This window comes from Cervus canadensis, chromosome 12 (assembly GCF_019320065.1).
Source record: "Cervus canadensis isolate Bull #8, Minnesota chromosome 12, ASM1932006v1, whole genome shotgun sequence".
In the NCBI taxonomy this organism is placed as follows: domain Eukaryota; kingdom Metazoa; phylum Chordata; class Mammalia; order Artiodactyla; family Cervidae; genus Cervus; species Cervus canadensis.
Window position 1 is genome coordinate 36,517,309 of NC_057397.1, and position 26,037 is coordinate 36,543,345.

At 36.5% G+C, this 26,037-nt stretch overlaps 1 protein-coding gene across 1 annotated transcript in view; it reads left to right on the top strand.

Moving 5' to 3' along the window:
• The window catches only part of PI15 (peptidase inhibitor 15), a 35,407-nt gene extending 19,374 nt beyond the window's left edge, over window positions 1–16,033 (top strand). Inside the window, exons 3-6 of the mRNA XM_043483653.1 lie at window positions 5,603–5,721; window positions 6,719–6,851; window positions 6,972–7,087; window positions 9,901–16,033. Of these exons, the coding sequence (XP_043339588.1) occupies window positions 5,603–5,721; window positions 6,719–6,851; window positions 6,972–7,087; window positions 9,901–10,036 (504 nt within the window). The 3' untranslated portion in view covers window positions 10,037–16,033. The remainder of the gene's footprint in view (window positions 1–5,602; window positions 5,722–6,718; window positions 6,852–6,971; window positions 7,088–9,900) is intronic.
• Window positions 16,034–26,037: the final 10,004 nt, after the last annotated feature.

Here is a 26,037-nt window from a genome sequence, read left to right on the forward strand (position 1 = left end):
GGTGTGGAAAAGGCTAGAACTGAACAATTCATAGCCCAATATAATAAATCTTCTTGGTCCTGATGCTGGGGCTACTCAGGTATTTAAATCATAAAATGCTGAAGAGGAAAGAGACTATAGAGATGGCTTCATTTAATCTCCTTATTTATAGATGAGTTAACTGGGAGACAGAATAACTGATATGTCCTCAGTTGCAGATGGTCATAACAGTAGACTTAAAAGTTAGAATGCAGGATATTTTCTTTTTCAGTATTATTTGTGCTATGCAGAACAAGACTATAAGAAAGGGACTTCCCTGGCAGTCCAGTGGTTAAGACTTCACCTTCCACACTATAGTGGGCAAGGGTTCAGTCTCTGCTCAGGGAATTAGGCTTCCACATAACTCAAGGCCAAAAAAATTCCAACATAACACAGAAGCAATATTACAATAAATTCAATAAAGACTAAAAAAATTTGTCCACATGAAAGAAAAATCTTTAAAAAGGAAGACTGTAAGAAAGATTATTTCTCAAATGACTGTATAAAAACAGAAAAATGGTGTTTTTGGCAGTTATTATTCTGAGTGCACTATACTTCAATGTGTAAATAATACTTAGATGTGTTTCTTTTTCCCCCAAAGTGATTATAATTAGTTCAAGGGACATAATTTGTTGATGCCATTCCATTTAAAATTCATTTATGAGGTAATTGTGCTGTTTTGCATGTGTGCTGTTTTGATGAACTGTAATCCATATATAAATTCATATTTCATTAAAAATATCAGAGGAATACTCAAATCCTTTATTAGAGAAACAAAATACTGTTAAAAGTTAATTTCAGTCCTAGAATACTATGATATCCAATATAAATTTATTTTATATTATTGATACTTTTGTGCAGATTTTTGCAGATAAAACAAAGAAGTTTGAAGTAATAATTTATCAGTTCAGTTCGTTTCAGCTCAGTTGCTCAGTCACGTCCAACTCTTTGCGACCCCATGGACTGCAGCACACCAGGTTTCCCTGTCCATCACCAATTTCTGAAGCCTACTCAAACTCATGTCCATTGCATCGGTGATGCCGTCCAACCATCTCATCCTCTGTCGTCCCCTTCTCCTGCCTTCAATCTTTCCCAGCATCAGGGTCCTTATAATATTTTACAGAGTTAAATAACTGTGAAAAACATAATACAAAATGTTTTTTTGTAATTGTAAAAGACTGTTATATCAATTCAAAGAAAAACCAAGTACATAAAGAAACAGACACTAACTTTTTATTAAAATATTATAGAATGAATGTGTTCCATTTAATATACCATATTTAACACTGATTGTATGTATGTGTTTAGTCACTAAATTGTGTTCAATTCTTTCACAACCCCATGGGCTATAGCCTGTCAGGCTCCTCTGTCCTTAGGATTTCCCAGGCAAGAATGCGGGATTGGGTTGGCATTTACTTTTCCAGGGCATCTTCCTGACCCAGGGATTGAACCTGCATCTCCAGCATTGGCAGACATATTCTTTAGCAACTAACCACCTAGGTAGCCCTTAACATTGATTCAGTTCAGTTCAGTCACTCAGTTATGTCTGGCTCTTTGTGACCCGATGGACTACAGCATGCGAGGGCTCCCCGTTCATCACCAGCTCCCGGAGTCTACCCAAATTCATGTCCATTGAGTCAGTGATGCCATCCAACCATCTCATCCTCTGTCATCCCCATCTCTTCCTGCCTTCAATCTTTCCCAGCAAAAGGGTCTTTTCAAATTAGTCAGTTCTTTGTATCAGGTGGCCAAAGTACTGGAGTTTCAGCTTCAACATCAGTCCTTCCATTGAATACCCAGGACTGATCTCCTTTAGGATGGACTGGTTGGATCTCCTTGCAGTCCAAGGGACTCTCAAGAGTCTTCTCCAGCACTACAGTTTGAAAGCATCAATTCTTCTGCCCTCAGCTTTCTTTATAGTCCAACTCTCACATCCATACATGACTACTGGAAAAACCATAGCCTTGACTAGACAGACCTTTGTTGACAAAGTAATGGCTCTGCTTTTTAATACGCTTTTTAGGCTCGTCATAACTTTCCTTCCAAGGAGTAAGCATCTTTTAATTTCATGGCTGCAGTCACCATATGCAGTGATTTTGGAGCCCAAAAAAATAAAGGCTGACAATGCTTCCACTGTTTCCACATCTATTTGCTATGAAGTGATGGAACCGGATGCCATGATTCTAGTTTTCTGAATGTTGAGCTTTAAGCCAACTTTTTCACTCTCCTCTTTCACTTTCATCAAGAGGCTCTTTAGTTCTTCTTCTCTTTCTTCCATAAGGGTGGTGTCATCTGTATATTTGATGTTATTGATATTTCTCCCAGCAATCTTGATTCCAGATTGTGCTTCTTCGAGCCCAGCGTTTCTCATGATGTACTTACTCTGCATATAAGTTAAATAAGCAGGGTGACAGTATACAGCCTTGACGTACTCCTTTCCCAACTGGAACCAGTCTGTTGTTCCATGTCCAGTTCTAACTGTTGCTTCCTGATCTGCATATAGGTTTCTCAAGAGGCAGGTCAGGTGGTCTGGTATTCCCATCTCTTTCAGAATTTTCCACAGTTTGCTGTGATCCACACAGTCAAAGGCTTTGGCATAGTCAATAAAGCAGAAATAGATGTTTTTCTGGAACTCTCTTGCTTTTTTGATGATCCAGCTGATGTTGGCAATTTGATCTCTGGTTCCTCTGCCTTTTCTAAATCCAGCTTGAGCATCAGGAAGTTCACGGTTCCTGAAGCCTGGCTTGGAGAATTTTGAGCATTACTTTACTAGTGTGTGAGATAAGTACAATTGTGTAGTAATTTGAGCATTCTTTGGCATTGCCTTTCTTTGGGATTGGAATGAAAACTGACCTTTTCCAGTTCTGTGGCCACTGGTGAGTTTTCCAAATTTGTTGGCATATTGAGTGCAGCACTGTCACAGCATCATCTTTTAGGATTTGAAATAGCTCAGTTGGAATTCCATCACCTCCACTAGCTTTGTCCCTAGTGATGCTTCCTAAGGCCCACTTGACTTCACATTTCAGGATATCTGACTCCAGGTGAGTGATCACACCATCGTGATTATCTGGGTCATGAAGATCACTTTTGTACAGTTCTTCCGTGTATTCTTGCTACTTCTTCTTAGTATCTTTTGCTTCTGTTAGGTCCATACCATTTCTGTCCTTTATTGAGCCCATCTTTGCATAAAATGTTCCCTTGGTATCTCTAATTTTCTTGAAGTGATTTCTGGTCTTTCCCATTCTGTTATTTTCCTCTTATTTCTTTGCACTGATTACTGAGGAAGGCTTTCTTATCTCTCCTTGCTGTTCATTGGAACTCTACATTCAAATAGGTATATCTTTCTTTTTCTCCTTTGTTTTTTGCTTCTCTTCTTTTCACACCTATTTGTAAGGCCTTCTCAGACAGCCATTTTGGCTTTTTGCACTTCTTTTTCTTGGGGATGGTCTTGATCACTGCCTTCAGTACAATGTCACGAACCTCCGTCCATAGTTCATCAGGTACTCTGTAACATGCTTACTCATCTATTAAAAGGTTGTTTTTCAGTCACTAAATCATGTCTGACTCTTTGCCACCCAATGAATGGCAGCACACCAAGATTCCCTGTCCTTCTTTATCTCTCAGAGTTTGCTCAAACTCATGTCCATTGAGTCGATGATGCCATCCAATCATGTCATCCTTTGTTGCCCCCCTCTCCTCCTGCCAGCAATCTTTTCCAGCATCAGCATCTTTTCCAATAAGTTGGCTCTTCCCATCAGGTGGCCAAAGTATTAAAAGGGTATTATGTGATATCTTGCCATATTTAACTTAATCCTCAAATGGGCAGATTATATTCTATATAATTAAAAGAAAGTTCTTTCTGAATGATCTTTCTTTCTACATAGACAGTGGAGATTTGGCCACTGTCACCATAGAATTAGTCCAGATCCTTTCTCCATAGTTCTGATTTATGTAACTTTGTGAGTGAATATATTTTAGTATAATTTTAGATAGATTTATGTAACATAACTTCATTTTTCTAATTTAAGACAATTTTTGAACAACTAACAAGTCTTTTTTGAGGGTGGGTGCCATGGTTTCCTAGGATGAAAGTGTCTCTTGAAGGGTTCATCAGTTATTTTTTTTTCCTGTTTAATTTCAAAGTCACTAAATTAATTTCCTATTAGTTAAATACATTGTTATATTAAATACTTCTATGTTTCCAGTTCATGGCAATTCTAATATTATTATTACTATAAAATATTCAAATGACACAACATATCAAATTATATCATATTATACTTAGATGTAGTTTGACCTTTAAAAGTTGGCATAAATGCAAATCCAAACTACAATGGGATGTCATCTTATGTCTGTTAGGATGGCTATTGTCAAAGACTCAAGAAATAAAAAATGTTGGAGAGGATATGGAGAAAGGGAATCTTGTGCACTGTAGATGGAAATGGAAATTGGTGCCAACACTGTAGAAAACAGTATAGAATGTCTCCCCAAAAATAAAAATAGAACTACTGTATGATATAGTAATTCTTCTTCTAGGTATTCATCTGAAGGAAACTAAAATACTAACTCAAAAAGATACATTCACCTCAGTGTTCACAGTGGCACTGTTTACAATAGCCAAGATATGGAAGTAGCCTAAATTATCATCAACAGATAAGTGGATAAATGGAATATTATTCAGCTATAAGAAACAAGGAAGTCTTGCCATTGTGACAGCATCGATGGAACTTAAAGGCATTATGCTAAGTGAAATAAATCAGAAAAAGACAACACATGGTATCACATATATATGAAATCTAAAAACAGCAACAACAAAAACAACACTGAATTCATAGATCTAGAGAACAGATAGGTGGTTGCCAGAGATGAGGTTGGGTGTGGGTGGAAGGTACAAACTTTCAGCTATAAAATAATTCCTGGGGATGTAATATACAGTATGGTGACTATAGTTATAGTATTGTATTATATATTTGAGTGTTGCTAAAACATAGAATTTAAAAGCTCTCTTCACAAGAATAAAAATTTGAACTGTGTGTGGTGATGAATGTTAATTAGACTTCTTGTGATGATAATTTCACAATATATACATATATAAAAATTATTAAGTTGTACCCTTGAAACTTATAATTGTTACATATCAATTATACCTCAATAAAAGTTATAATATTATACATTGTCAGTTTTGGTTCATTATTTGAATAAATTTGATCATATTAATTTTTGAGGTATATTAATAGCTCTGAATAAACTCCAGGGAAGTCGTTTGACTCTGGCAGACTCAAACTTTAGTTGTCAGTAGGAGGTGTCTCCAAGTTACATCTAGATACAATATTTTGGTTAACCCATCCTTTACTAAAATTGATGTCTGGACTTTGGGTCTAGATGACACTGTTAAAACAATAAAGATTTTGAGGAATAACCATACTGTATTGTAGAACTTTAAATAACAATGACCTAATCTTGCTTTCTTTCAGTCAGGAAGTAGAAGAGAAAGAACTTTAGGAAATGGTAGCATCCTTTCTTGCCTCTTTTTGTTTGTTAATAGCAAACCCAGTAAGCTGAAGGGTTTTTTCCCCTTATACAGGTTTGGGATGAAAATCTTGCAAAGTCTGCAGAGGCTTGGGCAGCTACCTGCATTTGGGACCATGGACCTTCTTACTTATTGAGATTTTTGGGTCAAAATCTATCTGTACGAACTGGAAGGTAAGAGATAGTTTCACTGATACCGTTTATCCAGATAACTTTATTGCCTGTGGACTCCAAGTGTTAGTAGCACCAATTTCAAGTAATATCTACAAGTATTTATTGAGAACTCCCTATATGTCAGCCACTGATAATTGGCCTATGACTGTTTTAGATGTCTTCAAAAATTATTTAAATTTTTAAAAGAGCCAAAAAACCCCCAGTTTTCTCTTTCACCCTTGGAACACCATCCCTTAATCTATTCTACACTAATCTCACAGAATCTTTGAAAGAATCAGGTTGTATCCTTATCCTATCTCTTCGAGCTCAGAAAAATCCCTTGATCGTGGCAGAAGCCATTATTGTGTATGCAGCTTTCCCATGTTTGCATATTCCTATATATGTGTTATACAAATTCAATGTATTTACACATTATGTATATATACATATGCACTTATATGTATATGCAAGTATATACAACTGTGAATGAAGCTGCTTCCAGTAACAGGATAATTTTTCTACACTGTGAGAGGTCATCATCCAACATTCAAAGATTCATTCCCTTCCATATAGGGGAGAAAAATCAGGTGTATTCTCATTAAATTAAAATGATACAACTTTAAGGGGAAAAAACACTCTGAGTCTAGTATCAGAGGTTTTTTTTTAATATCTAATTTTTAATTACATATAAGATTCCAATGAAAGACATTTCTGACATTGGTAAAACAAGGTAAAGATGATACTTCCGGAAAGATTTGCATTTCTCTTTTTGAAACAACCAGACTCATACTAACAAATACAGGATCAGTTGCTCCAGGCCTGAACGTTTTCATGCTTGGCTCTACTGGGAGGAATAGAGGATTCTGCTGGGTGGTGATGGTAATTATGAGGGAGTGGATATGCTCTTGATCTGCCATCAATAGACTGCAAAAGAACAATTAACTTGTAATTTAATGTGAGTCCACCATACATTGCCACTGCTGTGCTGTGACTTCTCATTGTGTTTCTTGATATTTAGATACCGCTCTATTCTCCAGTTGGTCAAGCCATGGTATGATGAAGTGAAAGACTATGCCTTTCCATATCCCCAGGATTGCAATCCCCGATGTCCTATGAGATGTTTCGGCCCCATGTGCACACATTATACACAGGTTATTTTGTCTTGTTCAGTTCTGATTCATTCTTTTTAAAAAAATGCTCTTTCTATTTTGGTTAACCTGCGTTTTCTTAACTCCTGATTCTAATAATGGTATATCGGTTTACTTTCTCAGATGGTTTGGGCCACCTCCAATCGAATAGGATGTGCAATTCATACTTGTCAAAACATGAACGTCTGGGGAGCTGTATGGCGCCGTGCAGTTTATTTGGTGTGCAACTATGCCCCAAAGTGAGTATATGGTTGGCTTCTACTTCCTGGAATCTTTAATGATGTTAAATATCTTCAGTCTGATAGATACTTTTGACAGGTAAATAATATGAGTAAGACTTAACTAACAAGCTCAGATCCTCAAATCTTCCGTCTTCTTATATTATCTGAAAAGTTAAAAGCTGAAAGATTTCTTTTCACAAGGATTCTAGGTTAAAATTTTGGGCAAGACAATTTGTGATTTGGAGATTCACTAAATTCTCCTCCTCGTCTTTCTTTAGACCTGGTAAATTATAAAATAAACATGTATTTCCAGGCTTTTGATAGCTTATATAAAAGTCTCAGGCAAGGATCTTCTAGGGAATTTATCAACACCACAGTATTCTCATCAATCATTCCTAGAATGTTGGCTTAACTTTTTCACTAGGAAAAGAAAACAAGCCCTTCTTCTTTCTTTTAAGGGTAGAATTAAAATCACAATTTATTTTTTTTCCATAGGTGGTTAAGGAGGCATAGAGAATCAGAAGGGAAAATTTAAATGCAATGACATCTTTTTAATGAAAGCTGTGCCATGATCTAAACTTCAGTACAAAAAAATTCAGTAATTTCATCCTGTGGCACACATAAAATTATATATTTCATATTGTGAAAATTGATCAAATATTATACAATATAGTTGTATTTTATATTTGTGAGCATTCTTTATGAGGATAAACAAACATTTGTTAACATTTGATAAAATGCCTTTTTGATAACAATGACTTTTTGGATAAAGTGTTCCATTATTTATACATGAGTCTTTTCCCTTTTGGAGTAAATACTAAAATGTGCAAAGGATTTATGACACGCCTGGTGTCTTCCAAAGTAAGTCCCAAACAAAGATTTTTCTCCAGCTTTGCCAGTATGGGGAGGGAATGAGAAAACGTTTCACAAATAACTGCATTACTCATTCATATGGTCGTATGCCAGGGGCAGTGTTTTTGCAAAGTTAGAAAAATAGCGATTTTCCCAATGGTCCCCTCTCCACAGTTATTAGAATAGTAATATTTGGAAAGTAAAATGTGACTGCATCATGAAAAGCATTAAAACTGTGCATTTGTTTGATATTTTCAGTTATGCACCTTATATTTTCCTATTAAGACTCTAACTCTTCTTTCTGACATAAATAGGCCAGGCAGTACTCAAATAGTGAAAGAGGCTTTTATTACATTCATTTGGCTGTTCTGTTTTTGGCCAATGATGGGATTTTTGCAATATTATTGATGAGATGTCTGATTGTTTTATGTCTAAGAGATTAAGATATTGTGTTAGTATGGTGTATTTGCTGTAACAGAGAACTATTTTTTGAAACAGGCAGTGGAGAAAGTTTAAAAATTCTGACTGATAGTTGAATACCAGCATGAAGTTATCTCAAGCCTCCCTGTTTTTCAGGGAAAAATGAAACACAGGATTGGGTGGTGGAGGGGCAGGGGGAGGTGGTGGAGGGAAAGAGAGAGAAATGAGAGAATGAAAATGAATTAGCCTGAAAGGATAAAAATTAAAAGGACGAATAATATGTTTATCCATTGACTGATTTACTATTGAATATGGGGCTTCCCCAATGGCTCAGTATTTTAGCTTTTCCACTGTTGTTTTATCTTCAACCCTGACTTTTTACTATCAACACACCACATTTTCTCCTGACCATTCAATTTCCTTCACACTTCTGGCTCTGTGGTTATCTGTTAGCACTGTAGTTACTAGTCACCATGCTATGGAAAATAAATTCATTGCTTCCTCTGTCATAGCTAAAAGAGCTTAGTAACAGTAAGACGTTGTGACTGTTTTTATCCTAAATGCTGAATTTGGTGTATCATTATGGCCATCAAGATGAAGGAAAATATTGACAACATTCAGTTAAATGTTCAGCATTATTTTAAAAAATTAACAGTATTGCTAAAAATTATAACTGTGAGTTTACATGTGGGAAAATGTTTTGGAATCATCTTTAATGATTGCTTCTGTAAGCCATTATTCTCTTACTGAGTTTTCTGTGTCTCATTTTATGAATATTGAGAATCTATTCAACTTTAGAAAGAAATCCTTTGAACACTTAGAACCTGTTTTTTGTGCTTATGACAACTTCTTGCTCATGTCACCATTTCTAAGCCTCCCCGAATTGTATATATACCGTATATGGGCTTCCCAGGTGGCACTAGTGGTGAAGAACCCGCCTGCCAATGCAAGAGACGTAAGAGAGGAGGGTTTGATCCCTTGATCGGGACGGTCCCCTGGAGAAGGAAATGACAACCTATTCCAGCTTTCTTGCCTGGAAAATCTCATGGACTGAGGAGCCTAGCGGGCTACAGTCCATGGGGTCCTAAAGAACTGGACACAACTGAGCGACTGAGCACATACACACCTATATATGTGTGTATATATGCATGTATTTGTATATATTTTACCATCTTTATAATAGTATTAGCATGACTTTTTAAAAAGTACATTTAAGAGGACACAGCGTATGTGTTCTGGAAGGCTGCAGTAGGAAAGAGGCAGCGGTGGTGATGGATAGAGCATCAAGTCAGATGTGGGTTGACAAATAATGTCGCCATGCTTTGTAAATTATTGTAAATTAACATGATAGTAACTTACTCAGAAAGAAAGAATTTTAAAAATAAGATATATAGAATAAATTGCTATAGAAATAAGAAATGGATGTAACTTTCAGTGCTTTTCTAAAAATGACACACTTCTGAAAGTCATCACACGTCAATGTGTGATCATGTGCTTAAGGACAATCAAACTTTAAAAAATGAGCAAGTAACACTTACGCTGTCTTCTTTTTTTCCTAGGGGCAACTGGATCGGAGAAGCACCATATAAAGTAGGAGTACCATGTTCAGCTTGCCCTCCAAGTTATGGAGGGTCTTGTACTGACAATCTCTGCTTTCCAGGTGTAACGTCAAACTACCTGTATTGGTTTAAATAAGCTTATCTTTTCCTCCAGGAAATACAATGGTTTCTGGGAATCATAGGCATATATATATATTGAGTTTTGCACATATTATACATATTTTATCATAATCTTGTTTTCCTTTTATTATTCATTGTAAAGATTAGTGTTTATCTTGTATGTTTGTTTAATCCTTTAAGGTAATCAAACATCCATGTCTATTTTCTGACCTCTAAGTCTAAATTAAAATACTGTGTATGTAGTATTGACTTAGTTGATGCATCCAATTCCAAAGCTTGTTTTCCAAAGAAATTATGTTATGTTTCTAACAAATAGAACATATATTTGGCCTATAAATACACATACATAGATGATGTAATACATAGATAATATGATTTTGTAGTTATCTTGGAGGAATTTTTTTAAAATCTTATTCTAAACAATATGTTAGGTTGTAGGACATCTCCTGCACCCATTTCTTTAATAACCCCAAACTGATCATTTGCAAACTACTAATAAAACTCCATGATACCTAGATATAATAATTTAATTAAGAACCACAGATTTCATTCTGGAAATATTTTGTTTTATTTGGGTCCACCAAAAGATATTCTCAATTTTTGTAAGGTTGAACGCATTTATTTTGCTTAACCTCTTTTATTGAACCAGTAATCATGTGTGGAGTGGTTATGATGGGCAAGGAACTCTGCTAGTTATGTTCTGATCATGCAAGGATAATAAGACATAATTCCTGTCTTCAAGAAGCTCACAAAAATATTCAGGAAATAATGCAGCCTAATTATTGGGTTGTCCAAAAAGTTTGTTCGGGTTTTTCTGTGATGTTACGGGGAAACAAGTGAACTTTTTGGCCAACTCAATATCTTGCTGTAAAAATGTTATTTGTTAACAAGTTGATTTTTCATGTAAATTTGAGGAAGGGAACCCAACGATGTTCACATGTAGGCGGAATAGGTGATAGGCCATGCCATGTAATATGTAGGTTCTCCTGGTTAGCATGAAATGTAGCTATAGTGCTTGGAACTAAATGAGGCAGGGAAGAATGAACAACTGTGAGTGTAAATAGTTGTTTTGGGAGGTGGAAAGCAAGACCTAAGTGAACTGACAAGGTCCAAGAGAAGTAAGATTCAGGAGACAGGCATGCAAACCCACGGAAATAGCATTACCACACAAGCACGCGCACACACACACACACACACACACACACACGGAGAGCCTCAGAAAGGCATATCCTGAAGGTTTAATATACCTTGAAGCCTGTGAGCAGGAGGTGAGGGATACCAGAAAGAAACAGTGCAGGTTCCAAGGATATCTTCTGCTCTCCATCGTTCTGCTTGTCCTTATTTGATGAGAATCAGTCTATTCAGCATGGTGGTCCTTGAGCATCATGTGGAAAATCTCATGTACACACCACAAACAGCTATGATTTTGTGAAAGGGGGCCTCTTCAGATGATTTTCTAAGCACTAATTACCAAATTTTATTACCATATCTAAGTAGAAGAATATTTTTCAGTTCTCCATTAAGTTTGCATGTGTGCATGCTCAGTCGCTTCAGTACTGTCTGACTCTTTGCAACGCTATGGACTGTAGCCCACCGGCCTCCTCTGTCCATAGGATTCTCCAGGCAAGAATACTGGAGTGGGCTGCCATTTCCTTTTTCAGGGGATCTTCCTGACTTAGGGATTGAACTTGCATCTCCTGTGTCTCCTGCATTGGCAGGTGGATTCTTTACCATTGAACCACCTGGGAAGCCCCAAAAGTGAAGCATGGTGGAAAGCAAGTCAAAGTCACTGTGAAAATTTCACTCATGTGATTTTGGAAATGCTTATTTCCAAATCACTTTCAGAGAGGAGAAATTCAACACATGGATCAAGACACTTAACACATTACATTTTACATGTGCATGCATGTGCGTGTGTGGTTCAAGTTATAAAATGCTGCAGTAGAATTACAGAATCAGTAAACACAGTTAGTTCCAGAGTACAAATAACAGAAGGAAGCTACTTGTTTAAAATTCCATACACATTTGCAGTTGCTTAGTGTAGATTCATTGAAAGATGACAGATAGTTAATTAAATCCAATGGGGGATTATCCAGCATCTGGAGTTCAGGTTTTCATGATGACAAATAATTGGCCAGATTTCTTTCACACACTGAATCTGACCAAATGTTTTCCTATCAAACGACTTTGCTTTTGTGGTAACATATATAGATTTTATTAAAAATAAGTATTTTTGGAGACTAATGTGAAGAACAGAAACAACAGGAAGAGTCAGGTCTCAAATCAGCTTTTAGCTAATATATACAGGCAATTGGAGAGAAAGCTCATTAGTGGGATATTTGTTTGCTTTATCTAGATAGTATTTCTTGAGTTTCCTAAACTAGTTCTACAGAAGTAGTAAAATAACTATTAAACCAAAAAAAGGCTATGATCAGTTCCATCCTATTGCTGGTTTACCTGCGTGGCTTGATTTCTCAGGTCTCAAAAAGAATGATGATATTTGCCACATGATTCACAGAAGTTCATTTGAAGGTAAAATTACCATATTAGTAGAAAATCATGAATATTAAAATTATCATTAATGTTGTGAAGTTTTATTTGCGATAAAATTAAGTCTTTCATGAGCTCCTCTTTGGCAGAAATTCTGTCTTATCTTTGTGTGTTTATACCAGCTTCTTATATATAATGGCTATAGTGTAATAAGTTTTTATATGAATGGGTTTTTAGAATTAACACAACAGTCTAGTATTGCAAGAATTAGAAGAACCTCACCTTTCCATGTTTCATTAAGACAAAAATGTCTTAGATACAAAGCTTTGAGTGCATCAACAATCCAGATAAAGCACCAAATATAACAGATTAAGACTAGGAACCACATACTCATAAACTTGTACACAACAGTCCTTTCCAAATATAAGTTTATTTATAACTTAACAACTCAGCTGAAAATGTAACGGGTATATTTGTTATTCTATCTGTGCTTCTTAAAGTTAGTAATATAAAGTGGCCATGTGAAATGTTTTATTTGCTAGGCTAAAGCAAATGAACATTTGCTTGAATCAACCCAGAGTGTCATACTTTTCACAGCATGCAACAATGGTGCTAGGATAGCTATTTCTCACTGTAACTCCCAGAGGGAAAAAGGGTCTGGGCATAAGCTATTTCATAAGAGCAGCTTTAAATAGTATGGAGGTTTTCATTTCAATACGTTTCATTCGAAATGGTGATTGGCATACATATTCTACAGCATTGATATTTATTTTTGGTATGGATTTTTCATTACATCCTTTATTCAGTAGAAAAATTTTTAAAAAATCTGTCATAACATCAGTTTTTTTGGCTTCCATGTCATCAAAAGACTGGAAAAATTACGAGTTGAGCTGTTAAACTGATGGATTCCTTTACAGAATTGTATTTGAGTTGTGTAGGCACACTCTTAATGTTCCTGGTTATGGTAGGTAAGTTTGCTTTTAAAATGTGGCAGAAACAATTTTCATTGTTATCATGTTTTGTTGTTTTTTTTCCTGTCCAGTAGTCTAAGAAGCATCACTTCCGCAGTCCGTTAGGACTTCCCTACCAAGTTCACTTGGCAGTTCATCTGAAACTTTTGTGGAAATACTCATTTGAAAGTTCCATGAAGTTTTAGCACAGAGCTGACCAAACAGTAGGGAAAATTCAATCATTATAATTTACTCAGAATATTTGAATTGAAGCAATATATATTTTTCTCATTAGTATATGCTTGTGTTAGATCAACTTATCTACATAAGCAATCGAAAACATATTTAGGCCAGTTCAAGTGTTCTGTGTTCACATCCTGCTTATTAAGTGAACACATAAGTTAAACAGATCATCTGAGTGTGTTCAGGAAGGAACAGTCATGCTTACACCGGGGTCTGTTTTCTCCCCTTGTATAACAACATTCCCAATGTTCTACAGGAGCATAGGACGCCAATCTTGGATGGGAGGAAGCTGTTTCCCACGGAAGTGTTTAGGGAGAGTAAAATTAGATTTCTATCAACGTCTAATATCTTTGTTTTATACTTGCATATTTTTGTATTGTTATATGTGTGAGGGAAGACATTTAAACACATGCAAAATAATTTTTAAAAATTATTTCATCTTCTAACTTTGACTTATGAGAGGTCAGTCAACAACTTAGAAAGTTACACAGTTCACTGGTTAATGGTGCTGAAAAGTCATTACAACCACCATATACTTGCTTTAATTTTGAAGTTTCTTTGCAATTCAAGTTTTTAATAAGTGTGAACTATCAGTATCTACTCTGGTGCTATATATGTGGTGCTAAATGAATTGTTAGTGTTAGTAGGTTAAGAAGTTTCTTTTTATTCATAGTTACAAATGTTGTCCTTTCAATTCCTGATTTAGAAATATTAATAACGTCCTGTTAAATGAATCTTAAACAAAATAAGCCAGTGCGCTCTGTTTTTATATAATAATCCAACATTATTTGGGTGTTAAAGAATGTAAATATATTTCTTAGAAGTTATCCATCTTTTTAAAAAGCATTTTTAACCTTGGAATGTAAAATTCAAGTTATCAACTAAAGGTTAGATTACACCTACACCAAGCGTGCTTCAGGCACTGGCGCCCTCTGGTGGTCATAAGAACAAATTCTTGATGGCAACTTGGCCTGCCAATAAAACCATTTCTTCAGTTCAATTAAAATTTAAGTTGCATAATATTAAATTCTTGGATACTCTGTAACTCTGATGGCATTAAAGATGCTTGATTCTATTTACATAATTTTCTAGGAGAGTAATACATATATATTGACATCCATTTTCCTAAATAATAATAATTTTTTATGGCATTCTAGTCCTGAGGTGCTTATTACAGTGTTCTTTTTTTAAACTAGGTATTAATAAAATATATTTTTAATTGTGTTTACATCATAAATATGATAATAGGTAAAACTAGTGAACAGAACTCTGTGTTTCACTTTCAGAAGTGATCATTTATTTTTATATATTAAAACAATTTCATATATCAAAAGATTCTCTCTCCACTTTTACTTGTTGATCTATAATTTGATAATGCTCTTTGGTCATACTGTTGAGCTAATGATTACATTTTATTGTTCCATTCAAATTCCTTCTGGACTTAAAAATATACCTAAAAACTTAGGATTATATCCCTTGTTAACTAATGAAGGCAACATTTTTAGATAACTTTTCACTTGAGTTGTGCAGCTGACTAAGTGTGATAATCTGTTTCGACAAAGATATTTCTTAAACTGTGTTAGCATAACCAAATGAAATATACTTTAAAGCAGTTTCCCATATTAGTATTTTCAAATTTATATTAAAGCAATAAACCCTTTGTATGATCTCAATCCTATACAAAGCTCCGATATATAATATGCATAACATGGACTAAACCTTCTCCAGTGCCTTGGAAGTTTCTTCTAAGAGCCCTAGGATTCCATAAAACCACTAGGAAAACATTGATGAAAGTCATCCAGTTCTCCCCATTTTCTCAAAAGAAATCAACTAATTAAAGACAAAAAAATGGAGACCCTAAAAGTTTTGCAATGGTTATCTAAATTATTAATCACTCACTTCACTTTGCATGTGTTAGAAGTCAAACTAATTGATGGAGCATTTAACACTGATTTTAACTGGTGCTTGGTTATAGATTACAGTATCTTGTGCTTTGTTATTTGACAAACAGAATTTTGGTACCATAATATTTTAAGAATTAGAGATAATTGTGATGCACATAGAACGTGTTTAAAAATATCTGAATGTTTCAAATATGTACATAATCCTAAAATATTGTATCATTTTAGATTTTTTAAAAGATTAATTTCATATTTTTTATTCATTACCTAATACTGTGGCAGTAGAAGGTGCCTTTGATGTTGTGATATAATGTCATGAATATGTACATACATAAAGCCTGTGTAAACCTCTGACTTTATAAAGCATAACAAATGTAGCTTTTTAAGCCCCACTATATTATTTTTCCTTCAATAAAATATTATAATTAATTGTTTTGTGTTTAAGATTTCAATTAATAATGACGAATTTAATTATTTCCTGATTTTCAATAGTTTTACAATAGTAAACTTCCTTGCCTTCCCTGCCTCCTTCCTTCCTTCTTCCATTCTTTTTGTATTTAATTCCACAAAATATTTTGAGATCCCAATGTAAAAGACATTTTCATGGAGAAAGAGGAGAACAACACTATGTTAAGAAGTTCTGGCTGAGAAAAACTGCAGTAGTTGAACATAAATATTTCCATGTTTCATACTGAGGGCAAGAAGAGAAAGCATAGGCATTCCTGCGGGGGGATGCACCATGTCTGGTCACTAGTTGACCAAGAAGGCCAGTGTTTTACAGATGGTTCTGCCTTGCAGCAGGCAAATTTTCCCTCTGGTGAGACGGGAGAGCTCCCAGGCCAGTTCACCACTGATGTTCAGTTGCTAAGTCTGCAGCCTCAACTGTAGCATGCCAGGCTTCCCTGCCCTTCACTGTCTCCCGGAGTTTGCTCTAACTCAGATTCATCAAGTCAGTGACGCTATCTACTCATCTCATCCTCTGCTGCCCCCTTCTCCTCTTGCCCTCAATCTTTCCCAGCATCAGACTCTTTCCAATGAGTTGGCTCTTCTCATCAGGTGGTCAAAATATTTGAGCTTAGGTTTCAGCATCAGTCCTTTCAATGATTATTCAGGTTGATTTCCTTTAGGATTGACTGGTTTGATCTCCTTGCAGTCCAAGGGACTCTCAGGAGTCTTCTCCAGCACCACAGTTTGAAGGCATCAATTTTTCAGCACTCAACCTTCTTTATGGTCCAACACTCACATCCATATATGACTACTGGGAAAACCATAGCTTTGACTATTTGGACCTCTGTCAGCAAAGTGATATTTCTGCTTTTTAGTATGCTCTCTAGGTTTGTCCTAGCTTTCCTTCCAAGGAGCAAGTGTGTTAATTTTATGGTCACAGTCAACATCCACAGAGATTTCAGAGTCTAAGAAAATAAAATCTGTCACTGCTTCCACTTTTTCCCCTTCTATTTGCTTTGAAGTGGTGGGACCAGATGCCATGATCTTAGTTTTTTGAATGATGAATTTTAAGCCAGGTTTTTCACTTCCCTCTTTCACCCTCATGAAGAGGCTCTTTAGGTCCTCTTCACTTTCTGCCATTAGAGTGGTACAATCTGCATATCTGAGGTGGTTATTCCTCCCAGCAATCTTAATTGCAGCTTGTGGTTCATGATTCATCCAGCCCAGCATTTTACATGATGTACTCTGCATATAAGTTATTAATAAATAAGCAGAGTGACAGTATACAACCTTGTTGTACTCTTTCCCAATTTTGAACCAGTTGTTCCATGTTCAGTTCTGTTGCTTCTTGATCCACATATAAGTTTCTCAGGAGACAGGTAAGGTGATCAGGCATTCCCATTCTCTTTAAGAATTTTCCACAGTTTGTTGTGATCCACACAGTCAAAGGCTTTAGTGTAGTCAACAAAGCAGAAGTAGATGTTTTTCTGGAATTCCTTTGCTTTCTCCATGATACAGCGAATGTTGGCAATTTGATTTCTGGTCCCTACATTTGTTAAATATTTTACTTATCTCTATTTCATAGTGCACACATACTAGTGCATAGAAAACTGTCTAGTATCTACTAGCATGCGGTATATTTATATTGTATATAGTGGGAGTGCAAGATCCAGAACTTTCTACAAATAAGGGTGCACAACCAAACAGTTTGGAGGAACCAGGTCTAAAGGCTGGCAGCTTCTCAGCATGTTTCTCTGCTTCTACCTTTCTCTCTGATAGCCCACCACAATGTGGCATCTGCATTGCTCTTTTTGAAAATAAAGAACATCTAATGACTTTCCTACACAACACCTTCCAAAGACATCCCAGGCATTTAATAAAACACAGTGCTTTATCACCACTTCTGACTTGGCTGGCTTCTACCTCATTCTCCAACATCCTTCTCTCCTATTCTCCCTGCAGCTCACTCTGCACTGACTTCTCTTCTTCCCTTTTGCCAAGTTCATCCCCACCTCAGACTCTTCTCTTGTTCTACCAACAGACTGGGACATTATTCTCCCAGACAGTCACAAGGGTTTCTTTCTCTCTCACGTCAATATGGGGCCCCTCCCAGTTGACACTTTTCTGCCCTCCATATCTCTCCCAACAGAATGTAAGCCTCCTGAAGGAAGGAAACTTGCTTGTTTATTGCTATATTTATTGATGTATGTCCAGACCCTAGGTAAGTGTCCGATAAATATTTGTTAGGCAGACCAATGAACGAATGCAGTTGTAAAGGTTAAATGAAGTAATTATGTAAAGAACTGCATGCACACTCTTCCTGATAAGGAATAAACAAAAAAAATCATTATTTTAACCATCACTATAATTTTTTCATGGTGTTCTTAAACATGACAAAATATCTGTGGGTTCTCTATCCCTACTGAGTATGTGCTAACATTATTAGTTTACCACAAAAGCAATTAATCAACCCCATTGTCTCAGAAAAGCAATATATTTTATCTCTTAAATGACTTTAAAAAATCTGAAGCTAAAATCAGAATTAAATTAATGTCTTTTGGGGAACAGATCCATGCAGTCTAAATGGTTAACTTAAGATATGGATCTTTTTTGTACAGTTCTTCTGTGTATTCTTGCCACCTCTTCTTAATATCTTCTGCTTCTGTTAGGTCCATACCATTTCTGTCCTTATTTGTGCCCATCTTTGCATGAAATGTTCCCTTGGTATCTCTAATTTTCTTGAAGAGATCTCTAGTCTTTCCCATTCTGTTGTTTTCCTCTATTTCTTTGCATTGATTGCTGAGGAAGGCTTTCTTATCTCTCCTTGCTATTCTTTGGAACTCTGAATTCAAATGGAAATATCTTTCCTTTTCTCCTTTGCTTTTTGCTTCTCTTCTTTTCACAGCTATTTGTAAGGCCTCCTCAGACAACCATCTTGCCTTTTTGCATTTCTTTTCCATGGGAATGGTCTTGAACCCTGTCTCCTGTACAATGTCATGAACCCCATCCATAGTTCATCAGGCACTCTGTCTATCAGATCTAGTCCCTTAAATCTATTTCTCACGTCCATCGTATAGTCATAAGGGATTTGATTTAGGTCATACCTGAATGGTCTAGTGGTTTTCCCTACTTTCTTCAATTTAAGTCTGAATTTGGCAATCCTGGAATGTGAAGTCAAGTGGGCCTTAGAAAGCATCACTATGAACAAAGCTAGTGGAGGTGATGGAATTCCAGTTGAGCTATCTCAAATTCTGAAAGATGATGCTGTGAAAGTGCTGCACTCAATATGCCAGCAAATTTGGAAAACTCATCAGTTGCCACAGGACTAGAAAAGGTCAGTTTTCATTCCAATCCCAAAGAAAGGCAATCCCAAAGAATGCTCAAACTACCGCACAATTGCACTCATCTCACATGCTAGTAAAGTAATGCTCAAAATTCTCCAAGCCAGGCTTCAACACTATGTGAACCATGAACTTCCAGATGTTCAAGCTGGTTTTAGAAAAGGCAGAGGAACCAGAGATCAAATTGCCAACATCTTCTGGATCATTGAAAAAGCAAGAGAGTTCCAGAAAAACATGTTTCTGCTTCATTGACTATGCCAAAGCCTTTGACTGTGTGGATCACAATAAACTGTGGAAAATTCTGAAAAAGATGGGAATACCAGAACACCTGAACTGCCTCTTGAGAAACCTGTATGCAGTCAGGAAGCAACAGTTAGAACTGGACATGGAAAAACAGACTGGTTCCAAATAGGAAAAGGAGTACGTCAAGGCTGTATATTGTCACCCTACTTATTTAACTTCTATGCAGAGTACATCATGAGAAATACTGGGCTGGAAGAAGCTGGAATCAAGATTTCTGGGAGAAATATCAATAACCTCAGGTATGCAGATGACACCACCCTTATGACAGAAAGTGAAGAGGGACTAAAGAGCCTCTTGATGAAAGTGAAAGAGGAGAGTGAAAAAGTTGGCTTAAAGCTCAACATTCAGAAAAGTAAGATCATGGCATCTGGTCCCATCACTTCATGGGAAATAGATGGGGAAACAGTGGAAACAGTGTCAGGTTTTATTTTTGGGGGCTCCAAAATCCCTGCAGATGGTAATTGCAGCCAAGAAATTAAAAGACGCTTACTCCTTGGAAGGAAAGTTACGACCAAGCTAGACAGCATATTAAAAAGCAGAGACATTTTACTTTGCCAACAAAGGTACGTCTGGTCAAGGCTATGGTTTTTCCAGTGGTCATGTATGGATGTGAGAGTTGGACTGTGAAGAAAGCTGAGTACTGAAAAATTGATGCTTTGGAACTGTGGTGTTGGAGAAGAGTCTTGAGAGTCCCTTGGACTGCAAGGAGATCCAACTAGTCCATCCATCCTAAAGGAGATCAGTCCTGGGTGTCACTGGAAGGACTGATGCTGAAGCTGAAATTCCAATACTTTGGCCACCTCATGCAAAGAGGTCACTCATTGGAAAAGACCCTGATGCTGGGAGGGATTGGAGGCAAGATGAGAAGGGGACGACAGAGGATGAGATGGCTGGATGGCATCACCCACTCAATGGACATGAGTTTGAGTAATCTCCGGGAGTTGGTGAGGCACAGGGAGGCCTGGTGTGCTGCGATTCATGGGGTCGCAAAGAGTCAGACATGACTGAGCGACTGAACTGAACTGAACTGAAGACATGGATTGCTTCAAGAGACATTTTTATGTTGGCCCCTGATTTCACCCTCATATGTCAAATGAATGTGGCAACCACTACACTGCAGAAATAGATAAGACTTCATTTTTATTTGAAGAAGAATGAGGCAAATTATGCAGGTTTTGAGAGAAGAGCAAGGAGTTCTTCAGCCTTTCCTCCACCATTTGTGCTGAAGAATGAGAATAGGCCAGAGAGAAAAAAAAGAAAAACTGAGAAGTATGTGAAGGGCTGCATTTGCTCACTGATTCCATTTGAATCAAATCAGGAAATAATAGAATTGATTGCTATGTTTGAAATCTGGGTCTTTTCCCTGTAGCTTTAGTGAGGTGCTGAACACATAACACAGAGGAAGTAAGAATTCTATTTCAACTAGATTCATGAACTTAAGACAGTAAACCAATTTAAACAGTCACATAGAAAAAAAAGTCTAAGAACATGAGATACCTTTTTGGAGATGGAAAACAAAATGACAAATCATATTACATAGTATAATTATGATATAAATAATATTTATATTAATGCTGTCAGGTAAATTATAAATAATTCCTAAAATAAAATATAATGTCTATGTATTTTTAATATTTTTCTAGTTATTAATAAGTAGCCTCATAATAGTAACAGGTAGACCTTTGTTATCTTTATGGATAAGGAAACATGATCTTTTCAGTGGTGCTTCTCAATAGGAATGATGTTGACATTTGGGTGGGAAAATATTTTGTTGTGACGGACTCCCATTCCCAATAGGTATTTATCATGCCTGAATCCTCAAAACACAAAATGCCTTATAGAATCTTCTCCAGTTTCCACAAAATGTGACAAGCAAATTACCTGTATACATTCTTAAGCACCTTCCTGGAGGCGTAAGGGTGGAGTAATACCACTAAGTAAGAATCATTGATAGAGACATTCATGAGTGGAAAATCAAAACCAAACAAGTCTGACTGATGCATCAAACTCCCATAAAGGCTGCGCATTCTTGTATATTGTTGTAATTATGCACAGTCACACATTTTCTTCATGGTATATTTTATTTTCAACTATGTATCATACTCTTTGGGAGCTATGCACTGAACAAAAGATAAAAATTCATGCCTCACGGAGTTTACATTCTGGAGAGGAAGATCAATAATGAGCAAATACATAAGACATGGAATGCTATCAGAGGTTAATAGATGCTATGGAGAAAAGAGCAGGCAGGATGAGGCATGGAAACTGTGGGAAGGGAGGGGACTCAGTTTCACATATGGGGTCTGGAAAGGCCCAACTATGGTAACATTTAAGCAAAGATGTGAAAGATTTGAGGGAGATAGCCATGTGGAATCTATTCCTGGGCACATACCATGTGGACCTCTGGGTGAAAAGTTTCCAGGCAGAAGAAGAAGGGAGCCCTGAGGCCTGCTGTGTCCACAGATTCAGTGGAGTGAGGAAAGAAAGCAGTATTGGAAGGAGGGCAAAGAGGTCATGGAATCCCTGGTTAGGTGGGCCAGACCATTGCAAGGGCTTTAGTTTTTATTCTGAATGAAATGGAAAGTCATTGACAGTGTTATAATCTGACACATTCAGAAGGACTTCTCTGGCTACTATGTTTGAATAGGCCATACAGAGTCAGAGAGACCATTTTCATTAAGACCCAGTTCTGTCATTCATCCTTTCTTTCTCTTGTATTTTTGTCCTTCTTCCAAGCCCAGGATAACACAACAAATAGTCACTGTCTTATCACTTTTTAGACCCTCACTACTCAGAATCATAAATTTGCCATTTATATTCACTGACTTCAGATCCTGGTTATCCACTTAATCCTTGAAAGAAAAGTGTTAGTCCGGCAGTCGTGTTCAACTCTTTGCAACCCCATGTATTGTAGCCCACCAGGCTCCTCTGTCCATGGAATTCTTCAGGCAAGAATACTGGAGTAGGTAGTCAGTCCCTTCTCCATGGGACCTTCCCAACCCAGGGATCGAACCCAAGTCTCCTGCATTGCAGGCAGATTCTTTTACCATCTGAGTCACCAGGAAAAGCCTAGACTTAATCCTTGAGGTCTATTAATACATTTAGTCCACAAATATTTATCAGGCACATTTTACATGTCAGGTACTATTAAAATAAATTTCAGACTAAGTACCACCCACCAGAAGCTTACATTGCAGTGACAAGGGGAAAAATAAACAAACCACTAAATACATAATTAAAATCCCAGTGGAGATAATTATTATTAAGAAAAATAAACAGAGGAAGGAGGGAGAGGATGGAGGTGTTTTTAGATATGATGGTCAGGAAAGATCTCACTGAGGAGGTGAAACGTGAGGAAATACAATAATGATGTTTGTTGTTCTTCATCAGACAAAACTGCCTGGGGAAGATTTCTGTGATACAGTTATTGAAAAATAGCTAGCATTTATTTTCTTCAACCTTTCTGCTGCATCCAAAACAATAATTCATTCCATTTTTTAAAACTCTTATCCTTGGGTTCTGAGGCCAGAAGAGAAGTACAGAATGGCCAAGGAGAGTACAGAATGGGATGTTCAATGGTTCAGTTGAGAAATAATGAAGTTCTTAACCGAGTTTATAAAATTACATTTATTACTAAATGAGTCTTTCTGAGGCCAGCCTTGACATGTAACTCCCTTGTTAGAATACTTTCCTTTGCATCTTGCCTATTATCAAATAAATGCAAACAACATTTCCTTCACTTAACTTCTCTTATGCAGAGGAGAAGGCTTATATTTACAGTTTTCTCCTGCTATGTTTTACACGACTTTTCTGACGGACATCACTCATACCCTAACCAACACTTGCCAACATTTCTTTCTGGTCTTAGGTGATTTACATTGTCTGGATGTGTATGCATATGTGTTACATGTGTGTCCTTCATAACAAAAACTCTTCTCACATGGCTTTAATTTTACCTCGTTTGGAGATCTTTGGTTTCCCACAGTTGAAACCTGTACTGTCTCTATTGAGCACCAATAGCACTTGATCTGTATTTCTGTTGTTGCACTTACCTCCTACCCTCCCTTGCTGTATATTTATAAACCTTCTAAAAACCTTTTCATTTCACTCCAAGGTCTATGCTAGGGTCACCTCTGCATTCACTCACGCAGTAGTCAATGCTTTTAGGCAAGGCTGTGGTCCAGTCAACTGCCACAGGATTTCTGCTGTAGTCACAGATCTGCAGCCACATGAGCGACCAACAGAGGCCACTCTCGTAACTATCTGTAGCAGCACACTTCTGTTGAAAACTTAGAGGAACTTAGAAGACTTATATCAGAGGAACAATTAGTGTTTCCTTTGCATTACTTATATTAAATACAGAAGTGATAGCGTATGTTACAGAGACTATGTGAATGATTTTCGATTTCCCAACCTTTGAGAAAGTAATGCAATTAATTCATTCTTCAGGTGTACTGGCAAGTGGGTGGCAATTTTCTGAAAGATATTTCAGAATAAAGTTGAAGAGAAACACTAAGAGTTTGAATAACTGACATAGAATTGTGAATATTAAAAATGGTTCAATGCTGTGTTGTTCAGTCACCCAGTCATGTCTGACTCTTTGCAACCCCATGGACGGCAGCACACCGGGCCTCCCTGTCCCTCACCATCTCCCGAAGTTTGCCAAAGGTCATGTCCATTGCATCAGCGATGCCATCCAGCCATCTCATCCTCTGATGCCCTCTTCTCCTTCTGCCCTCAATCTTCCCCAGCATCAGGAACTTTTCCAATGAGCCATCTGTTCACATTAGATGACCAAAATACTGGAGCTTCAGCTACAGCATCAGTCGTTCCATTGAGTACTCAAGGTTGATTTCCCTTAGGATTGACTGGTTTGATCTCCTTGCTGTCCAAGGGGCTCTCAGGGATCTTCTCCAGTATCACAGTTCAAAGGCATCAATTCCCTGGCATTCTGCCTTCTTAATGTTCAGCTCTTACAACCATATGTGATCCCTGCTATACTTTATGTTTACTAAGAGGTATTTTTAAAGCTGAATCAGCTACAGGTTTATTTTTATTTAGTAAAAATTTAGAAATTGATTGTAATGTAAGAGTTGGTCCCCTTAAGTAAATTTAATGATTTTTGGCAAAATATAACTTCATAATGTAAACAACTAGATCCTATTCAACTGTAGTATTTAAATACCATTGAGGACAACAACAACAACATACCATTAAATACCATTATAGTATAATGTAACATATTATAATATATATTAATGCCAGTGAGAATTTCTTATTAGCAACAAAAACTAAATGCAATTTTAAAAAGTTACTTATAATTGTACCAAAATACTAGTATGTAGCTATATATTTAATGAAACATGTGTAAGACCTTTACTGTAAAAAAAAAATACAAAAAACAAATGTTGAACAAAGTTTGATTCAATCATTGATTGAAATGTACATATCTTTTTCATGTATTGGAAAACTTAATGTTTTAAAGATGCCGATACCCTCCAAATTTATCTACAAATTCAATGCAATCCCTATTAAAGTTCCAGTGTGTTTTTCTGTGAAAGTCTATCAGCTGAATTGAAAATTTATATGAAAAAGAAAAAAATGCAGAATACTCAAGAAAATCTTGAATGCATGCAAGAGCAATGACATGGAGGAAATACGTTACCAAATCTCAGGACTAATTTTACAACTACTCTAAAGTCAGAGTGATTTTGGCATAAGGATACACAAATCAAAATGAATGGAGTGTCCAGAAATAAATTCCTACATGTATGGTTCCTGATTTATGACATAGGCACCACTGTAGTTCACTAGGGAAAGGTTGATATTTTCTATAAGTGGCTCCTTGTCAAACTGAAATCCATTTGAAAACATACTAAACCCGACCTTACACAATATACAAAAATTATTTGAGATAGATTCACAGATACATAAGTGGAAAGTATAACAATAAACTTTCTAGAAGGAAATCTAAGACAGTATCCCTCATGACTTTGGGGTAGACAAACATTTCTTAAACATGGCACAATAAATGTTAAACCTAAAATGATAGATTAATAAACTGAATTTCATTAAAAGTAAGACCTACTTATCAAAAGATGGCATCAAGAGAATGAAAAGGCAAAACACAAAGACAGTCTCTTCTATAAATTGTGCTGGAAAAGGTGGACAGCTACACATGAAAGAATGGCATTAGAACACTTCCTCATACCACATAGAAAATAAATTCAAAATGGATTAAAGACCTAAATGTAAGGACTGAAACTAGTAAGCTCCTAGAGGAGAACATATGCAGAACACTCTGACATAAACCACAGTCAGATTTTTTTTGGATCTGTCTTG